The sequence below is a fragment of the Anolis sagrei genome, chromosome 5 (assembly GCF_037176765.1).
Source record: "Anolis sagrei isolate rAnoSag1 chromosome 5, rAnoSag1.mat, whole genome shotgun sequence".
In the NCBI taxonomy this organism is placed as follows: domain Eukaryota; kingdom Metazoa; phylum Chordata; class Lepidosauria; order Squamata; family Dactyloidae; genus Anolis; species Anolis sagrei.
Genome location: NC_090025.1, coordinates 68,120,026 through 68,141,835, shown reverse-complemented (window position 1 = coordinate 68,141,835; position 21,810 = coordinate 68,120,026). Strand labels below are relative to the sequence as shown.

Here is a 21,810-nt window from a genome sequence, read left to right as displayed (position 1 = left end):
TTTTGCTACAGCAAATGATGGTTTGGCGACATTGAAAAGCCGTAATTTCTTTTCAAATTGTATGTCTAGAAGTTCCTGTCAGTAGAAGATGATGGCTAGTATTCATCATAGTTAATGGCATTTGTTCTTAATGACTGTTGAGGCAATTTTCTCAAACTGCCACAAAATATAGTCATTCAAATGTTTTAGATGATTGTGCTTATTAAATTACATTTCAATTTCATTAATGAACTATATATCAAAAGGTCTTTCGAAGTTCAGTCATATTAATTGAATAATATAGTATTAATGGAATAGTGGGCATTCAACACAGCAGAGAGAAGAGTGCTGAATTAAACTTTGTGATCTTACCCTTTGCTTTTTCATCCTTTAGTTCAGCCTTCTTCTAAAGCTCTTCTCTTATTGACCCATAGTATCACAATTTATTGGGACACAGTCCACCAATCACAGCTTTCAATAATCCGAAACGAAGTTTTAGTCACATTTAAAACACACCCATTATATTCAGTGGGAATTAAGTTCACCTGAAAATTCCATGCTCACCTGAAAATTCAGTGGGTGCACATAAAGTTGATGACTAATTGCACCAATATACTTATGTGTGGTGCTCCTACTGGTGATTTGTTTATATTACACCTAGACTACAAATCCAAAACACAATGCTGAGTTTGTTTTTGATGTTGTATTAAGCATTATATTTCTCATGAAATGCTACATCAGAGCTTGTTTTTAAGAACTTCTGTTTTATCCAATCTCATGGAGCAGGTGGCAACTCTGACAGCCGCTTTGATGTGGACAAGGGTACTGGAACCATCATTGTCGCTAAACCTCTTGATGCAGAACAGAAATCAAATTACAATCTGACAGTCGAAGCAACAGATGGAACTAGGACTATTGGCACTCAGGTAATGGAATTTCTAATGAAGGGTTTATTGAAAGAAGAATTTGTATCTTTTTGTTTCCCACTCCTACCCTACTCGGGTTAGAAGGAGTTCTTTAAAAAAGACATGATATCAAGTAGTATACAACAGTCTATAATGTTCTGTTTTTAAAAGTAGGGAAAGAAGGCTAAATGTAAGTCGTTTAAACCAATAGCTTATAAACCATGTTATACCACTGTTAGATATGAGGACAAAAGAAGGCCAGGTGAACTACAATCTCTATATAAAAGTGAAAGTGTATGTAAGTATGTGTATATGTATGTATGTATGTACCTCAAAGCCTCCTACATGGCCTGATGGATCTACACCAGTGGTTCCCAATCTTTTTTTGACCAGGGACCACTCTCCAACATTAGTACCAAAAGGGTTATGAAACCGTTTTTGGTCAACTTTAGATTCAGTTTGGTTATTTGGGATGCTGATTCAGAAAATTGCATTGGATAGACAACATCAGCTCTAGTTTCTGATACAGAACATATTCCATCCAGTAGTCACCATCTGCTCACCCACAGAAAACCATACTTAATAATCTTTAGCTGAGTCTTTCCCTCCCTAGCCTGGGAGGCCTCCCACGGCCAAGAAAGTGCTAGCGAGTGCAACGGACTTCCTTCCTTCTTTCCCTCTTGCATGCCACCAAGTGAGTCTTCTTCATTGTGGCCTTGGAAGCCTCCCAAGACCAAGAAAGTGCTGGTGAGCACAATGGCCTTCCTTTTCAATTCCAGTTGCAATTTCCCTGTATGTCTCATGGACCTTATTTTAGGTCTAATGGCCCACCAGTAAACCACGGACCACAGGTTGGGAACCACTGATCTAGACTAAATTTCATACGCATACCCCTCATTGCCCAACTTAAAATGCTGTGTAGACAAAGAAGAGTGTGAAGTTTAACATATACACATACACGAAATACCCACATCCTGCCAAAATCATGATATATAGTAATTACAGTGAATCCATAAGCTGGACCATAAGGAAGACTGAGCAAAGGAAGATAGATGCTTTTGAACTGTGGTGCTGGAGGAAAATTCTGAGAGTGCCTTGGACCACGAGAAGATCCAACCAGTCCATACTTCAGGAAATAAAGCTCGACTGCTCATTGGAGGGAAGGATATTAGAGGCAAAGATGAAGTACTTTGGCCACATCATGAGAAGACAGGAGAGCTTAGAGAAGACAGTGATGCTGGGGAAAATAGAAGGAAAAAGGAAGAGAGTGGAACCAACCAAGGGCAAGATGGATGGATGGTATCCTTGACTCGGAAGGAGCTGGGGATGATGATGGTCAACAGGGAGCTCTGGCGTGGACTGGCCCATGAGATCACAAAGAGTTGGAAGCAACTGAACGAATAAACAACAACAGTGAAACACATGTGGGTAATGAAGTTAGATTCACAGATTGGGGCACTGAGACTTTTTGATAATCACATGATTCCTTCCTCCTCTTCTCTATATCCCCAGACTTCCTTGTTTCCTTGGAGTTTAGCTGTAGTCTTCACAGTGGCATGAAAGGGGCAGCTGCAATTGTCCCATCAGCAATACATCATTGTTAGTCATGTTGTAGTGCTAAGTAAAAGAAGTGCTCCAGGTGGAAACTCATTGTGCAACTGCTTTAGGGGGATCTTACTGTGGTTGTTGTCATGAAAAGCAACTGCACTTTATAAAGTTTTCCACTATACTATTGGTGGAACTCTACCACTTAAAATAATTTTTCAGTGTAATAATCAAATGAAGTTTGGTAATACATTTGAGTAATAACTTAGATATAACTCAAGTTGCCATGTCTCAGTTGTATGGACCTGGAAATGTTCCTGAAAAATGAGCAAAATGAACAACAGGTTTGAAAACCAACATTATGAGGCAAGATTTATTTTTAGTTTAGGAAAAACTGAATAAAACTGAATAAAGGTGTCATTTAATCTTACACATGATATGAAAAAAGGGCACAGGGAGACTCCCCCTCCCCCCGCCTTTTCCATCTTAATGCTGTTTTAGGACTGTCAGTAAATCTGACTAGTGGAAACTGATAAAAGGAAATGACAACTCACTGTTAAACTGTGGAATTCCCTCAACTTAGATGGCTTTAGAAAAGACTCAGAAGCACATTTGCAAAGAGAAAGATTATCTATGATTACTGGTGACAATAGATATATTACTTCCAGGATCATTGACACTGTCATTCTGAATACAAGCTACTCAGAAAAAGGAGTGAGAAAGCCCCACTTGCTTGCCACTATGTGAATGCTAGAATAACTAAGCTTTTGGTCTGATCCAGAAGGGTATGCTAATGTTCTAAATCAGAATTTAAGCTGACTGTTGACAAAGTTATTTCTTTGGGGTGCATTATGTTTCCATAAGTGTTTGCTTAAAAGTTGTCATCATACCCTTTGGAATGCATACAAGAATAGTTGTTGTAAACTAAAATAAAAATATAAACATTCAGCGTTTTAAATATGGGAAGTCGGTATGGACTTGCTCAGTGTTTTTTTTTCTGTTTCAAACTATGTTATTTTTCTATCACTTTTCTTATCTTTTAGCTGAGATTGTTATTGTAGCTTTCGTAGGAAAGTGCACAGACTTGGACATTTTTATTGGAATTCCCCCAGTCGCTGCGTGAAAGGATTAGCTTGAACTGTGCCTGCTAGAATTTCACATTTCTGTGCTACAATAATAGAATTATATCCCTTGATATAAGCAGCAAAGCTTCTGACTCGAACATAGAGTGCTTTGGGTTTCAGTCATAACATATGCTCTACCCTGATATACTTATTAAGCTTTCCACCCTACTTGTATAATTATTCAAAATCAAATGAGATTTTTTTTTGTATTTTGCTTTTTTAAAAATTTCAACCCATCTATAATTTACCTGTCTTTTCATTTCTTGGAGGTGAATGATGCTTTTTACTACCGAAGTGTAAACTGAGCTGTCCTCTGTCAAAGTGATAGCCATTTAATAAGAATATAATAATACATTAATAGTTTCACTGTTTGAGTTGACCTCATGAGGAACTAAATGATTGGCTCATGTAGCACTCTCTCCCATATGTACAGTACCCACAACTGTATAGGCTTTGTACCCATATTATAATAGTATGAGCCACGTGCAGATTGCTGTTAGTACTGGGTGTACAGCAGTGTTTCACAACTTTCCTAATGCCGTGACCCCTTAATATAATTCCTCATGTTATGGCAACAAAGATCCGCCTAGTCAAAGCCATGGTATTCCCTGTAGTAACCTACGGATGTGAGAGCTGGACCTTAGGGAAGGCTGAGCGAAGGAAGATCGATGCTTTTGAGCTGTGGTGTTGGAGGAAAGTTCTGAGAGTGCCTTGGACTGCGAGAAGGTCCAACCAGTCCATCCTCCAGGAAATAAAGCCCGACTGCTCATTGGAGGGAAGGATACTAGAGACAAAGTTGAAGTACTTTGGCCACATCATGAGGAGACAGCAAAGCCTAGAGAAGACAATTATGCTGGGGAAAGTGGAAGGCAAAAGGAAGAGGGGCTGACCAAGGACAAGATGGATGGATGGCATCCTTGAAGTGACTGGACTGACCTTGAAGGAGCTGGGGGTGATGACGGCCGACAGGGAGCTCTGGCGTGGACTGGTCCATGAGGTCACGAAGAGTCGGAGACGACTGAACGAATGAACAACAACAACATGGTGACCCCCAGCCATAAAATTATTTTCATTGCTACTTCATAACTATTTTTGCTACTGTTGTGAATTGTAATGTAACTATCTGATATGCAGAATGTATTTTCATTCACTGGACCAAATTTGGCACAAATACCCAATACTCACAAATTTGAATACTGGTGGGGTGGGGGTGGGGTGATTTTGTCATTTGGGAGTTGTTTCTGGGATTTATAGTTCACATACAATCAAAGAGCATTGTGAACTCCACCAATGATGGAATTGAACCAAACTTGGCACACAGAACTCCCATGATGAACAGAAAATACTGGAAGGGTTTGGTGGGCATTGACCTTGAGTTTTGGAGTTGTAGTTCACCTACATCGAGAGAGCACTGTGGAGTCAAACAATGATAGATTTGGACCAAGCTTTACATGAATACTCAGTATGCCCAAATGAGAAAACTGGTGGAGTTTGGGGAAAACAGACCTTGACATTTGGGAGTTGTAGTTGTTGGGATTTATAGTTCACCTACAATCAAAGAACATTCTGAATCCCATCAGTGATAAAATTGGGCCAAACTTCCCACACAGAACGCCCATGCCTTGAAGGGACTCACTGGAGTGAGCCTCCCTCCAGCCTCACACGCTCTCCCTCGCTCACACATGTGCACCACGCTGCCGTACACCAGGCACACCTCCTCTCCTCTCTCCACTTGGGATCTCAGAAGCAGCCCTTCCCTTGGCTGAGAGTTCGGTGAATCACAGCGGAGGAGGGCTTTTGGTGGGAAGATTCAACAGAAGATAGGCAGAGAGATCTTCAGCCTTCTCTGCCAAAGGAGTTCCTAAGACTATCAGATATATATGTTTTCTGATGGTTTTTGGTGACCCCTCTGAAACCCCTCGCAACCTCCCTAGGGGTTCCAGCCCCCAGGTTGAGAAAGGCTGGTGTCCAGAGACATATTTCTAGTGAAGACAATGCCCATTGCACCGCCAATAATGTAATCCTCAACACTTTCAAGCAAATGCTCTTCTTTGTCAAAAGGCAGTCTCACTTGAGAATGTAATTTAATCCACTAAAGTAAAGCTGAACTCTGTAATAACATATAATTGCTAGAAATCTGTGATAAATAACAAATCAGAAAGATATGCACACAAAATGTGCTAAAACATGTTTAAGTGCTGCAATCTGCCCTGGATTGTAACAAAATACTTGGCTCAGATTTGGAAATACAATAAACTGTATAACAACTCTGGATTAATGGGGTTTTTTCTTAGCATCACATCATTTTAACTGGCTCAGGGACGTGTTATCACATACTGTGGTTGTCTGTGTGCAAATAGTAAACCAAATATAGGGCCTCATTATGGAAAAAAAACCCTACCTGTTTAATACAAGGCTGTGATTGGCAGCCAGCCATGAGCATCTGTGGAACATTTGACTCTTCAGTGAAATCATTTGAATAGCTGCGTTTGAAAATATATGTGTATGAATGTGTGTGTGTTCAGGCAGTAAGACAGATTGTTAGAACCTAATGTGCAGCTAAATGCTGAATGCATGAGGCACGAAGAGAATTAAACGACTCTTGGTCTTTCAATAATAATTTTGACAGTGTTAAAGGTGATTTAGGAAGAAATGGGATGGGAAAATCAAGTGCATTCAAAACAAACATTATTTTTGATGTGACCTTAAGGAAGATTATTATTCATGGGAAATGAAAATAACATGCTTGAGCAATTCAGTTGATATTTATTGTGCGGAGGAAATTTTACTATCCCCTATACTTAGGAGGCATTGCTGTGGTTATCAACTTTTCAATAAGTAAAAGTAGCAGGCATTTTTAAAGCCAACTACTGCCATCTATGTGTTGTTTTTTTCACACAGTGTACCAAATTCATGAATATATTATCGTTTGTAACCAACTGAGATGAAAAATGGGATATTCTTCTTTGACTATATTTCATATTCTTTTTTATGAAAAAATAAGGTGCTGTTCCTGAATTATACAGTGCAGTTTTACATATGAATACGTAAGGTTATATATGTGTACTCATAAATATTACTGGAAGCTTCTCCAAAAATTTAAGATACTTTATATTCAAATTTGATCTTGACCTCAATACACTCTTGCCTATTCTTGAATTGTTTTCAGCAGTACTTGAGAATTACAGTTCAATATTCATAGAACTCTTGAACATGTCAAAGAAGTTCATTGGATCATGTTCTCTTCAGTTCATTGAAAAGTAACAGCTGTATTCCAAAATATTGAAAACTGAGAAGAGTTCCAAGAGTAGTCCCATGTCTGTTCTTTAAAGGTGTTGTGAAAACAAGCATTGCACTTCTCAAGGTCAAATATTTGGCCACATCTAATAATAATAATAACAACAACAACAACAACAACAACAACAACGTGGGGAAAAACAAGCAAAAACGACTCTCCCAGCAAACAAAACACACAATAGCATATCCACACTCTCTTCCGGACTACAGCCCCCAGCAGCCCCTAGACCAGGCCCTTTAGGAGAGGAGGATGATCCAAATGCACTGCTTCCAAGCTGCAAGCTTTCTTCTCCTTGAATTTCTTTGAGACCATCCCAACCCCTGCATATTTCCAGTTTCCTATTTCTGGACTGCAACTCCCAGCAATCCTTCCGATAGATAGATTACATAGAGGTAGGTAGGTAGATAGATTGATCAGGAGGACTGCTGAGAATTGCAGTTCAAGAATAGGTATAGGAAGGGGAAGGGGAAGAAAAGTGGGGAGGGAAGGAAGAGAAGAGAAAGAGAAGGAGGGAATGAAATTTTGAAAAGGGAAGGAAGGAGAGAAAGAAAGGAGAGAGAGAGGGAGGGAAGGTTGGCCACAGCAATGTGTGGCGGGGACAGCTAATAACAACAATAAACTTTATTTATACCCCATCTCATCTTTGGATCTATTTCTCTTCAGGGTGTGATTCCTAAATGACTGTGAATCTAACTAAGTGGTTACTAACCCACAAAGCTTGTGTGAGAATTATCTTTATAGTCTAACAGCTACATTTCTGTAAATGGTGTATTTGTTTCGTAGAGTTCTTATTTTGTCCTTTGTTGCCTATGACATTCTATAAAGGCTTTATTTGCATCACTTCCTGGTTAGATACAAATATTTTCATCATAATTTTACCACTGCCACTTCTATCTTTTGTTGTTACAGGTGTATATTAAGGTAATAGACACAAATGATCACCGGCCAGAGTTTTCTACATCTGAATACCAGGTCATTATACCAGAGGACACAGTGCCAGAAACGGAAATTTTGCAAGTCAGTGCCTCAGATAAAGATGAGAAGAATAAATTAATTTATACTATGCAAAGTAGTGTGGATCCCATCAGCCTTAAGAAATTCCATCTGGATCCTGCAACTGGCTCTCTTTATACCTCAGAAAAATTGGATCATGAAGTCATACATCAACATGTCCTCACAGTGATGGTAAATGAGCATGCTATTTATACCTTAACTAAAACAAAATGCAGGCAGTCCCCAAGTTACGAACAAGATACGTAGGTTTGTTCTTAAGTTGAATTTGTTTGTAAGCCAAAACAGGTACATTTTAAAATGTAATTCCAGCCACATGCATTTTATAGATATAGATATAGAGCTATATAGCTTTGGATAGCATAAGGAAGGGTTAACACCTCTGTGGTGCTTGTTTTGCTGTCTGTGCCTTTGTTCAGAAGATTTGACCTCACTTTCTGTCCCTGTGATAATTGGATTTTGGAAAAAATGGCTTGTTGTAGAAACAAGGATTGGTGATAGAGCTTCAGTGGAGTTACCTTTTCACCATAAGAACTCTTTTAGAAGTGAATTTCCCTTTGTAGGGGTAGATTTATCTCACTTCTTGTTGTCTCACTCCCATTCTTAACTATGAGTTGTTTGTAAGTTGGATGTTTGTAACTCTGGGAGTGACATTTTTCTTGCCCGACCAATTTACTGTGATTTACACAAAGAATTTGCCTCCTGTGTTGATATTAACTGGAAGATCAGAAATAGTGGGTAGTTGCCAGTACAAGTGTAGTTTTTCACTGGTTCCCTTCAGACTAACTCCCAACTCTAGAAAGCAAGGGCTGCTATTTATCTCGAGCATTGGATGGCATCATGCAAGCACACCCCCTGACCCAAAAGGTACTTGGTATCAGTCCTACTTATTTATTGGAGCAGGATGTTCTTTTACATTACATGAACCATCCTACCTTTAGGGACCTTCAAGGCCCTTGTTCACTTCACTTTACAGATCAGGAAGGAATAACACTTCATTTAATGCACTCAGGCATGACCTGTTGTTGCTATGTGCCTTCAAGTGGGTCTCATTTAGATGGAATTTGCCATTGCTTTCTTCTAAGTCTGTGACAGTATGACTTGTCCAGGATCACCCATGATTTTTCATGGCTGAGGTTCTATTGCAGCATTCAATCTGCTACACCACCCTGAGGATTTTCCCTGAAATAATCTGTCTTGGACAAAAATGTCTTTGTAGAATTGTTGCCTAGTGCAATAATATGTAAGTGGTACTCTCTTGCGGAACAAAATTGTTAATAGTTTCAATAGTGACAAAATTATTCAATTATTTTAATGTAATTATTTTAATACTATTTGAAATGTACTAATTATCACAATGAATGTGCTGATTATTTTAGGTACGAGATCAAGATGTTCCTGTCAAACGCAATTTTGCTAGAGTTATCATTAATGTCAGCGATACGAATGATCACACACCATGGTTCACCAGTTCTTCATACAAAGGGCGAGTGTTTGAGTCAGCAGCAGTTGGGTCTATGGTTCTCCAAGTTACAGCACTGGATAAGGACAAAGGGGAAAATGCAGAAATTATGTACTCCATAGAATCAGGTAAGTTTACATTTTAAAGTGTAATGTTAAACAGAGCAGGCTTCAGTTTCCTCAGTATGATTTGTTCATTATTTTATTTAATTTTACACCATTTGTTTGGGCCTTCAGATGAAGTAGAAAGAAAAAAATGAGTCAGAGATGCCAGGATCTAAGAAAACACTAAATGTTTTTAAGCCAGCTAAAATTAATTGTTGCTATTGCCAGTTGTTTATGTGGATTTTATTGTTATTGTGTGATTTTGTTTAATTGCTTGTTGCATTTTACATGTTTGCACTATTGGGTGCTTTTGTAAGCCATCCCTAGTCCCTTCGGGGGGATGGTAGTAGGGTATAAATAAAGTTTATTATTATTTATCATTATTATTACAGTGTTCCCTCACTTATTGCAGGTGTTACATTCCAGAACCACTGTCGATAAGTGAAAATCCACAAAGTAGGGACACCTGGCTCCCCCTCCCCTCCTCCTCCTCCTCCTCCTCTTCCTCCTTCCTAAATCCCCAGCAGCCTTGATTGGGCTTTGACGCGAGGCCGCTGAGGAAAAACCAGGCCCAGCCTGCAGGCAGGTAGGGAGGAAGGGAAAGAGCGCCACTGCCCGGCCAAGGCCTTCTTTACCTCGACTCTTCTCCTCCGCCTCCAGTGCCTTTGGGTCTCGGGCCTGCCTGCTCACCTTTTTGTGGACCAACCGGTTCTTTTCGCTGGGCACCATGGCCCATGGTGCAGGCAGGCAAGCCGGGAAGTGGAAGGAGGAAGGGAAAGCTTGCGGGAGTCATTGTGAGCAGCACCAGTAGTCCAAGGAGTTACCAGAGTAGGAAGGAGGTGCAGACGCCTCCTCTCCTCCTTTTTCCCCAACACAGCCACTCCGAGAGGAGACAATAGCAACGCTTCAGCACCCTCCCTCCTCCAGCGCCAATAAATTCATATTTATTTTAAAAAATTATTATTAAAACCCCCGCAAAACAGCAAGTCCACGTAAAAGGAAACGCGAAGTAGCGAGGGAACACTGTATAGTTGATGCAAGTTAATGCATATGTAATGTTTTGTCTATATACAGGCAATCCCCAAGTTACAAACATCTGACTTACAAATATCTTATAGTTAAAAATGACGAGTGAGACAACAAGAAGTGAGAGAAATCTACCCCTCGGAAGGGAAATTCACCCTGAAAGAGTTATTATGGGGAAAAGGAGTCTCCACAGAAGTTTTATCGCCACTCCTTGTTTCCACAGCAAACCAGTTTTTTCAAAGTTTAATTATCACAGGGACAGAAAGTGTAGTGAAATCTTCTGAAGGGGAGCACAGATAGCAAAACAAACACCACAGGCGTGTTAACCCTTTTCCATGCTACCCAAAGCTAAAAAAATGCATCCCTTTGGCTGGAGTTACACTTAACATGTACCTGTTCTGACTTACATACAAATTCACCTTAAGAACAAACCTACAGAACCTATGTTGTTCATAACTTGGGGACTGCCTGTATAGAGGCTATTTCAGGATATAGCCTTTATCAGTGATACAGTTGCAAGCACATTGCTGAAAAGTACTCATTAGTGTGTCTTTCAAGTTGTAAATCTTGGATCTGAATCACTTGTTACAATTGGCTAATGCTAGGTGTTTGAAGAGCAACTGTCTAACCGTTGACTTTTTTCACTAACAATACTATGTTGAAAATATAAAATTAAAGTACAGTAAACTGGGCAAACATGCCTTCAGAAGATGCTAAAGATCTAGTGAAATACAGCTATTGGGATTATCTGAGAAATCAGCTCAAGTGCCATATCTAAGAAGGACTTACTTTTAGTAGTGGATAGTTCTGTTTTCAGATGAGGTGAGTTTTGGGGGCTCTCGGAATGTTGTTCGGCAGCGATTGCCATCTGCCGTAGCTATTACAGTACATTGAGAGACCGTAATTGCCCATCTCTGCTTTTAAAGAGTGGTGAGACTGAGAGCAAAATTCCTTGTGGCGATACCTTAGAGCAGAGAATGATCTCTAACCTGAAGTCTTACCGGACTTGAGAGATTAGAATCGCAAGACTGGATTTTAACCTGGAAATAAGTTTCAGGCAGTGGAACTCACAATCCATTAGAGTCACCCCAGCTAGCACATACCAGAAATTGTGCTTTTCCAATGAGGAATTTGCCTGCATACACACATGTTCTCACGCACTCTCCCTCTCACATTGACAGACACGGACGCCCCCTCTTCTTTCTTAATCCAAAGACTTTGTGGGAGGAAATGTTAAAACTTTCCCAGCTTTGTTTTTCTAGTATTCTCCACCACTGCACAGGAAAAGTATTAGGGCAGAAGTGCAAAGCATATGAAATGAACATTCCTTAAATGCCTTTAATAGCTTATAGGATTAGTAATGGGATATTCTAAGAATGGTGCTCTGTTTACAGCCTTCAGTAAGGCAAAAAGATAATATCAACTGCCTACCCAGATACATAATTTAAATGTTTTAAATAAAATCTTGAGATGAGGTCATGGTTTTAGTAAAAGCCTTTTCCCCTATGTGTGCTATAATTAAAGTACTAGGAATTATAGCTTCTGCTAATTTGCTGTCTTAAATTTATTGGTATTCCTGTGAAGTGTAAAACCTCAATTTACTGTCGCCTTCATTTTGAAAGGGTTGTCTGTGGTTGCCTTGGTTAACCAGTCAAGCTGGAGTTAGTACATCTCAAAAGGCAATTCTTTAAAGATTGTGTGTTTTAATTGGGGATGATTTGAAATAGTTTTTTAAATATAAAAACGCCAATTTACTGAAGTGTTTCAGCTTTAGAAATGGTGTTATAAAAATAACATCATAAACTATTAATTAAAACTTCATTGAGCACATACACTGTTGAGCTTGAAAAATGTGTCAGCGCCTGGCATAGGAAACTACCAGTCTTGTAAGTTAGCTCACAATTCTCATTATTCTTTTATTTCCCTTACCTCAGAAGTAAATAAAATGTTTATCTTTTGTTACTTTAACAGAAAAGATCATCTGAATGTTACAGATCTGTGGTTCCGTGTGTGCCTTTCTGCCTTGAAATCCATTAACTCAGCACTCACAACAAATCTATTTTTTAAATTTACTTACTTACCACATTTGTACCCCACCCATCTCACCTTGAAGGGGACTCAGAGTGGCCTTACAAAGGCAACAATTTGATGTCACACAGATACATATCAATAAAATAAACAAATACTTTAAAATCCAAACAGATAAAAACATCAAACATTAAAACATCATTAAAATCATGCAATCCACAACATAATCCATATTTAAGAAGTCTATAATCCCACAACTATAAAAATAGCAAAGCCAGCAGTTACACCGTAGTGACATTCCCTGTTAAGCAATGCTTGCAGATGTAGTGTAGTTATGCATTAGTTATTGGGGGAGGGAACTTACTACAAAATAACTATCTATTTGTAAGTAGTTGGCAAGTAATTCCTTCTAATTTTCATTTCTCATGGTCCAGCTGGCTTTTATGTTGGACATAAAAGTACTTAAAAGGCAAGGCCAATACATTTTCTTCTTCTGAGATTTCATTACTTTGGTATAAAATGTTAGTATGTTTAAGATATTATTGTGTTAGTGCATTCATATCTTCTAATTTCTTCTGAGATCTTCCAGGGAGGCCCTCCTTTCACTCCCATCACCATCAGAAGTATGGTTGGTGGGGACAAGAGAGAGGGCCTTCTCAGTGGTGGCCCCCTGCCTCTGGAACACCCTCCCCAGGGAAATTAGACAGGCCTCATCCCTCCCCTCCTTTTGTAAGAGCTTGAAGACCTGGTGGTTTCAACAAGCCTTTGAGAACGACTAGTTCTAGCTCAGCCCTAGACATTGTTGAATATTGCCTTATTTTTCCTACAATTTACCCAAGTCACTTCCTCTAATAGACCCCAGAAATGTACAGCCGGAGATCCCGTACCTATTGTTGTTGTTGCCTGCTATAGCACTGTACTTAATTCCCGGGCCCCTTAGAGTTTTTGAGTTTGCACTAATCTCGGTCCGGCCTTTTAAATTGCCTTGAACAGGCAGGATTAGTTTTAATATATATATGTGTGTCTTACAATGACAATTTTATGCTTATATTATTTTGTTAATCTTATGTTTATGTTGTTTACTCTGTATATATTGATGATGTTACTTGGAAACCACTCTGAGTCCCCTCGGGGAGATGGAGCAGCATATAAATAAAGTATTCTTCTTCTTCTTCTTCTTCTTCTTCTTATTATTATTATTATTATTATTATGTGGTGTGGTGTGCTAACAGTTGTTCATTTTTCTAAATAAATTTCACCTTTTGTAGAGTTAGTTGTTAACACCTCTTGTTTCAGTTTTTTCCTGATTATATTTTTCCTTTTGTTATTTTTCAACAGGGAATACTGGAAATGCTTTTCACATACACCCCATCTTAGGCAGTATTACCACTGCAAAAGAATTAGACCGGAGTAGTCAGGAGGAATATACTTTGATGGTGAGAGCAACTGATAAAGGCAACCCACCCATGAGCGAAGTAACATCTGTGCACATTTCAGTTACAATCTCTGATAATGCATCACCCAAATTCACAATGAGAGAATACTCCACAGAAATCAGCGAGGGGTGCAGCATTGGCAGTTTCGTTGGAATGGTTATCGCACACAGTCAATCATCTGTGGTTTATGAAATTAAAGATGGCAATACAGGGGACGTCTTCACTATCAACCCAAATTCTGGTGTCATTACCTCTCAGAAGACTCTTGATTTTGAAACATTGTCGTTTTATAGCCTAACCATTCAGGGAACCAACATGGCTGGACAGTCCGCTAACACAACTTTATTGGTGCATCTTCAAGATGAGAATGATAACGCGCCTACTTTTATGCAGACTGAATACACAGGGCACATCAGTGAATCGGCTTCAGCTAACAGTGTGGTTCTAACAGACAGACATGTGCCTTTAGTGATACGAGCCACAGATGCTGACAAAGACACAAACGCTTTGCTTGTCTATCAAATTGTTGAGCCATCTGTCCACAAGTATTTTGCCATCGATTCCAGCACAGGAGCCATTCGTACAGTAATGAGTTTGGATTACGAAGAGAGAAATATATTCCGTTTTTCAGTGCAAGTATCAGACATGGGGACTCCACGCTTATTTGCAGAATATGCAGCGAATGTCACTATTCATGTCATTGACATTAATGATTGCCCTCCTGTGTTTTCTAAAGAGCTGTATGAAGCAACTGTTTTGGTGCCAACCTATAAAGGAGTGAAAGTTGTCATGGTGAATGCAACAGATGCTGATTCAGAAGCCTTTTCACGACTCATGTATTCTATCACAGAAGGCAACATCGGAGAAAAATTTTCAATTGATTCCAAGACTGGTCAGATTACTGTACAAAATACAACTCAGTTAAGAAGCAGATACGAATTAACAGTCAGGGCATCAGATGGCAGATTTTCAAGCACCACGTACATAAAAATTAATGTGAAAGAAAGCAAAGCAAGTCAGCTAAAGTTCACACACAGTTCCTACAGTGCGGTAGTCCAAGAGAATTCTACAAAGCCAAAGACAATAGCTATTATCACTGCTATAGGGAGTCAAATAAATGAGCCTTTGTTTTATCGTATTCTGAACCCAGACAATAGATTTAAAATTAGCTACACTTCAGGGGTCCTTTCAACTACTGGAATGCCATTTGATCGTGAGCTGCAAGACTCCTTTGATATCGTGGTGGAAGTGACAGCGGAACATCAACCATCACTAATTGCACATGTTGTGGTGAAGGTCACTGTAGAAGACATAAATGATAATGCCCCTGTTTTTGTCAGTCTTCCATATTATGCCACTGTTAAAATAGACACGGAAGTGGGTCAGGTTATTCGACGTGTGACTGCTGTAGATAAGGATATGGGAAGAAATGGAGAAGTGCATTATTCACTCAAAGAAGACTATGGCCACTTCCAAATAGGAAACACTGGTGAAATTTCACTCAAGAAACAGTTTGACGCAGACACACTCAATGAAGAGTATGTTATCACTGTAGTTGCAACGGATGGAGGACAGCCTGCTTTTTCTGCTGAAGTGACATTCCCCATCACTGTTGTGAATAAAGCCATGCCGGTGTTTGAAAAAGCTTTCTACAGTGCAGAGATACCGGAAAACATACAGATCCATAGCCCTGTTGTACATGTACAAGCAAACAGCCCAGAGGGACTCAGAGTATTTTATAGCATCACAGAGGGTGACCCCTTCAATCAGTTTACTATAAACTTTAATACAGGAGTTATTAATACTTTTGCCCCACTGGATTTTGAGTCTCATCCCGCCTACAAACTGAGCATACGTGCAACTGATTCATTGACTGGAGCTCATGCTGAAGTGTTTGTTGACATAGTAATTGAAGACATCAATGATAATCCTCCTCTCTTTACAGAACAATTTTATACTGCCACCCTTTCTGAAGCTGCTGTAATTGGAACATCTGTTGTACGTGTCCGGGCTACTGATGCCGATTCTGGAACAAACAGAGGGATTTCTTATCACTTGGTAGAAAACAACAGCAAGAGTCATGAGTATTTTCACATAGATAGCAGCACTGGGATAATTTTGACATCAAGGAGTTTGGATTATGAGCAGTCTCGGCAACATACATTGCTAGTAAGAGCAATTGACAGTGGAATGCCTCCATTGAGCAGTGATGTTGTTGTAACTGTTGCCATAACCGACCTGAATGATAACCCACCAGTGTTTAATCAGCTACTTTATGAAGCTAACATCAGTGAATTGGCTCCCCGTGGACACTTTGTAACTTGTGTAAAAGCCTCAGATGCAGATACTTCAGATGTGGGCAAGCTGGAGTATTCCATATTAACAGGCAATGATCACATGAATTTTGTAATCAACAGCAAAACTGGGATCATCACCCTATCAAACTTACATAAGCAGACTCTTAAACCTGTTTACCGTCTTAATGTGTCTGTTTCTGATGGGGTCTTCAGAAGCTCAGCTCAGGTTCTCATAAATGTAATTGGGGCCAATTTGCATAGTCCTATTTTCAGTCAGAAGGAATATGAGGTAGAACTCTCTGAAAATGCGCCACTGCATACCTTGGTGACAGAAGTTAAAGCAACTGACAAAGATACAGGTCACTATGGAGCTATCACCTACCATATTGTGAATGATTTTGCTCAAGATAGATTTTATACTAATGAAAGGGGGCAAATATTTACCTCAGAAAAACTTGATCGTGAAACTCCAGCTGAAAAAGTCATCTTCATTAGGTTAATGGCTAAAGATTCTGGGGGGAAAGTGGCATTTTGCAGTATCAATGTTATACTTACTGATGTTAATGATAATGCCCCTTTGTTCCGAGCAACAGAATATGAAGTCAATATTGGCTCAGATGTTCCAAGAGGAACATCTGTCATCAAGGTTCTAGCTTCTGATGCTGATGAGGGCACCAATGCAGATATCACTTACACAATGGAAGCAGATTCTCCAAGTGTTCAGGAAAACTTAGAAATAAACCATTTGACTGGAGTAATAACTACAAAAGAAAGTTTAATTGGTTTAGAAAATGAGTTTCTCGCCTTCTTTGTTAGAGCAATAGATGGTGGTTCCCCACAGAAGGATTCTCGTGTTCCTCTCTATGTTAGAATACTCTCCCCTGAAATACGCATCCCAAAATTTTCAGAACCATTTTATTCTTACACTCTTTCTGAAGACATTCCTATTGGAACTGAGATTGATATTATACGAGCAGAGCACACACAAACATTGCTATATACTCTTGTGAAGGGGAATACTCCTGAAAGTAACAGAGATGAATACTTTGTGATAGATAGGCAGAATGGAAAGCTAAAGCTTGAGAAGAGCCTTGATCATGAGACAACTAAGTGGTACCAGTTTTCAGTACTGGCACACTATGTGAATGAAGATTACAAAGTAGTTTCTTTAGTAGACATAAGTATTCAGATAAGAGATGTAAACGACAATAAACCAGTCATAGAGTCCAATCCATACAAAGCATTCATTGTGGAAAACATGCCTGCTGGAACCAGAGTTATCCAAATAAAAGCAACTGACCAAGATTCTGGAAGCAATGGACAGGTTATTTACAGGTTGCATCCAGAGCAAGATGCTGATATCTCCGAGTCATTTGCCATAAATGCGGAAACAGGCTGGATTACTACATTGAAAGAGCTTGACCATGAGAAACAAAATAAGTACAAAATTACCGTGGTGGCATCTGACCGTGGTGAAAAAATGCAGTTGACTTCTACAGCAGTTGTTGAAGTTTCTGTGACAGATGTCAATGACAACCCTCCTCGCTTCACTGCAGAGATTTATAAAGGAACAGTTAGTGAAGATGATCCAACTGGAGGTGTAGTTGCTATCATAAGCACCACTGATGCTGATTCAGAAGATGTCAACAGACAAGTCAACTATTTCATCACAGGTAAACATTTAAAAATACTAAACCTTAAGATACCTTTACATTTTGCATTTTTATTGATTTCTTGTAAAAAGCATTGCATAAATAAGTATACAACTGACCAAAAATGGGCAACAGCGACCACATTGTCTTTAGCTTTAAACAGTTCTTCCTCTGCATGAGGCAGGGCACTGTGGACAAAAATACATATGCAAGGTTGTTTGTTCTGCTCCACAGTTGCGCGAGGTGGAGGATTCTTCTAAGCAGTGCCCACTCCGCTTCTGAGTCTATTCAGGGACTTCCAAGTTGCCCATTCTTGATTTGTTCCTGGAAGCTGACCCTCATGGGGGGGGGGGGGGAGGGTCAGCCATTTGGAGTTGCCCGATTTGGCAGCCCACAGGGATATTCTTGCTGTTGCTGAGGGAACATTAAGAGTAGTGGTGGTTCTCATGAAGCTTTTTCTTGATTTGAGTCTAGTGGGAGGAGGCTGATAGTCATGCAGAGGATCGGGGGGGGGGGGGGGGGGTTGTAGAGTTTATCAACAAAATGTTTAAAAGCAATGCTTTTGAAATGGAAAAATTAACTGTTTACAAGAAACATTGCCCAGGGCTGTATGTCTTTGAGGAGGCTCTTTCTGTGTCCCCCTACATTTTGCTGATATATACCTATGCATATGAGAAACATTTTAAATCTGTATTAATCTTTCATCTACCTATTTATGATATTTACTATATGGACCAGGAAAGAACTTGATCACGAGAAGCAAAATAAGTACAAAATTACCATGGTGGAAAAGTGCAGTTGTCTTCTACAGCAGTTGTATTACTCTTTTAGGTGTCTCAGTTGAGTAAGAAATGACAAATCTCTGTAGCAGAAGCCTAGTCTTAGGATAGAATTGCTTGTTACAAGAAATGATGAAAAATAGTAATTTATCAGTTAGAAAACAGTTGCTTGTGTCACTCAACAAGTAATATTATTTACTATTTCTTTTCCACAGTTATATTAATGTTTAGCACAGCTATTACAGGAATTCAAGGACAAATTTGTAGAGGATATACAGTTATTTAATATGTTGATGAAATATTTGTTGAAATACTCACTTACTTTCTATTATTGATGTGGGCTATTGAGTTGTTTTGCGATTTATTCAACCATAAGCAAATGGTGTTTTCTTGGAAAAATTTGTTCAGAAGGAGTCTGCCTTTGTCTTTCTCTGAAACTAATTCTTTGCAGTCAGATATACAGAGAAAAGATTATACAGAAGGAGTGCGGTGTGAGGGTTGAGAGAATTTCCAAGATCCCAGTTTTGTTTTATGTACCCATTTTTCTACTTATTCTACTCCATCAAGTATTCTTATCAACCGAACATAAGTGCTCTCCCACCACGTCTTTCTATATGCTGAGGTTACAGCTTCTACACACATTCCTTGTTGGGCTACAACAACATGTTTTAAAACATTTTGTTACCATGAGAACAATAACAACACAAGCCAACAAAATCAAACTTTTTGTAATCATCAGAAATAAGAGTAGTACGGTTTAAATCAATTTTATGCTGATTTTAAATATGTCTTAATTTTTTCCATACCAACTTTTTTCAATATGACGAATGGTACATTACAGCGGACTACTGTAAAGTCTGCACGTTTCACATCATTTTCGTGTAATACAAGCCAACAAGCATTTTTCATCAGATATAATTTTAAGTCATTCTTACAGTGTTTTTATTTAATTCAGATCTGGGTTTATTTTTGCTCTATCACATGTAGTTTTTGCGATGAGGCTAATCAAATAATGCATTTATGCACTGATATCAATAGAATCTAATTAACCACAAGCCAACAAGTATTTTTCATCAGATACGATTTTTTGCACTGAATTCAGATCTGTGTTTAATTTTTCCCTATCTCATGTAGTTTTTGCAATGAGGCTAATCAAATAATTAATGCATTTATGCACTTATATTAGATTCTATTTAATATATTCTAAATAAAAGCATAGTACAGTAAAATCTAGGCTAAAAGCTAAAATGCAAAGGTATATTAAAAAGCTAAAACTCAACTATGAATGAGTAATCTCATTGTCTATTTTGTTTTGTTGAATTATTTTTTGAATTATTAATTGTTTAGGAGGTGATCCATTGGGACAATTTGCTGTAGAAAACATACAGAATGAATGGAAAGTATATGTGAGAAAACCTCTGGACAGAGAAGTAAAAGATAATTACCTTCTAAATATCACGGCAACGGATGGGATGTTTGCAACAAAAGCAGTTGTGGAGGTTAAAGTCCTTGATTCGAATGACAACAGCCCTGTTTGTGAAAAGGTATTAGCATGGTATTTTATGCATTTGAGTGGGAAACACATCCAGTTGTCTTTGCATGTATAAACCATCTATAACTGATAATAAATGCCCTGACTGATTGTAACTGTAAGAAAGCAATATAAAGGAAAGATTGAAAATACTTCTTTGCCCTTCACAATTGTCAAAATATTACCATCTCAATTTTTTTAGCAGCTTGACTGCCAATACATACCTATGTAATCATTTGTGGAATGTAAACCCTTAATAGAAAGAGGGAAATAGAACTGCCTTCCCTGGCATGCTCACCTCCAGCTGACTTTCAATCTGCTACAGGTGGCCACACAAGTGGCTGTATGAAATCTCTCTTTGATTGTGTAGGCTTTATGGACAAAGCCTTTGATGCTTTTTATATCCTAGTTTGTTTTGAGCAAGTCTGAGGAAATGAATTTGGCTTCCCCCCACCCCCCAACAACATTGTCATTTTCCACCTGTGATACATGTGTTAAACTTTACAGAATCCAGCCCAACTGTTTTGCTTATTAAATTTATTTATTTATTTATGACATTTATATGCCGTCCTTCTCACTACAAAGGGAACACAGAGCGGCTTACAATATATATATACACATACATACACACATACATACATACATGCAATATGCTATATTATTAGCATAGTACAATATCAGTATTAAATATTACTGTATTGTGTATTATACCATTATACTATAATATTATTAGTAATATTACATGTAATATAAATATATAATTATAATGTATTATTAGTAGTAGTATTATATTGCATTACATTATATTTAATATTATAAATATTATATGTATATACAATATATTATATTATATTATTAACATAGCACATAGCTCTTCACTCTGGCCCAGAGCAGCAGTTGGTGCTGGGGGAAGGGGTCCCCAACTGATGACATATGCAGGAGACAAGATGGAACTGTTCCCTGCCCCCCCCCCCCCCCGTTCACTCAGTCCCAGAGTAGTAGTATATGTTTTGTTAAACATAATACACATGTTAAAGTATATGTTTGGAAACCCTGCAGTTTATGAAAAAGCAAGGGAAACTGTTGTTGTGCAATTAAAGAAACAGTAAAAAAAATTAAATCATCATGCATTCAGTTATCTAATGGTAGGGCTTCTTAAACTTCCCCACATGGGACCCCTTTTGGCCTGAGACACTTTTAGCTGCCCTGTGTATATAAGTATATAAAATTGGTATAAACATCAACTAAGATAACAGATAAGAATTTGCAAGGTTTTCTAAACAGATTGATTTTCCTTTCTATAAAGTACAATAGAAGATATTGTACAGAAGATATTCCAGCTGTAAACACTGCAGATTTGTGTAAATGTCTAAAATAGCCACTAAATGATATTCACAAAACATTTACTGTTGCCAGTTTTTTCAGGGCCCCTACAGTGAACTAGGGCAGTGGTACCCAACCTTTTTTTTGACCAGGGACCACTCTCCAACATTAGTACCAAAAGGGTTGCGAATCAACTTTAGATTCGGTTTGGTTATTTGGGGTGCTGATTCAGAAAATTACACTGGATAGACCACACCAGCTCTAGTTTCTGATACAGAACATATGCCATCTAGTAGTCGCCATCTGCTCG

At 38.7% G+C, this 21,810-nt stretch overlaps 1 protein-coding gene across 10 annotated transcripts in view; it reads left to right on the top strand.

Moving 5' to 3' along the window:
* FAT1 (FAT atypical cadherin 1) overlaps window positions 1-21,810 on the top strand; it is a 180,141-nt gene that overhangs the window by 112,327 nt on the left and 46,004 nt on the right. For 7 of the 10 annotated variants that reach the window (XR_009631627.2, XM_060778590.2, XM_060778593.2 and 4 more), the window contains exons 9-13: window positions 763-905; window positions 7,761-8,036; window positions 9,242-9,452; window positions 13,821-17,888; window positions 19,994-20,190. Coding sequence is in view for 9 of the 10 variants with exons in the window: in XM_060778590.2 (XP_060634573.2) it covers window positions 763-905; window positions 7,761-8,036; window positions 9,242-9,452; window positions 13,821-17,888; window positions 19,994-20,190 (4,895 nt within the window). In the remaining variant the exon portion in view is untranslated. The remainder of the gene's footprint in view (window positions 1-762; window positions 906-7,760; window positions 8,037-9,241; window positions 9,453-13,820; window positions 17,889-19,993; window positions 20,191-21,810) is intronic. The other 3 variants (XM_060778588.2, XM_060778595.2, XM_060778592.2) reach the window with 1 other exon arrangement.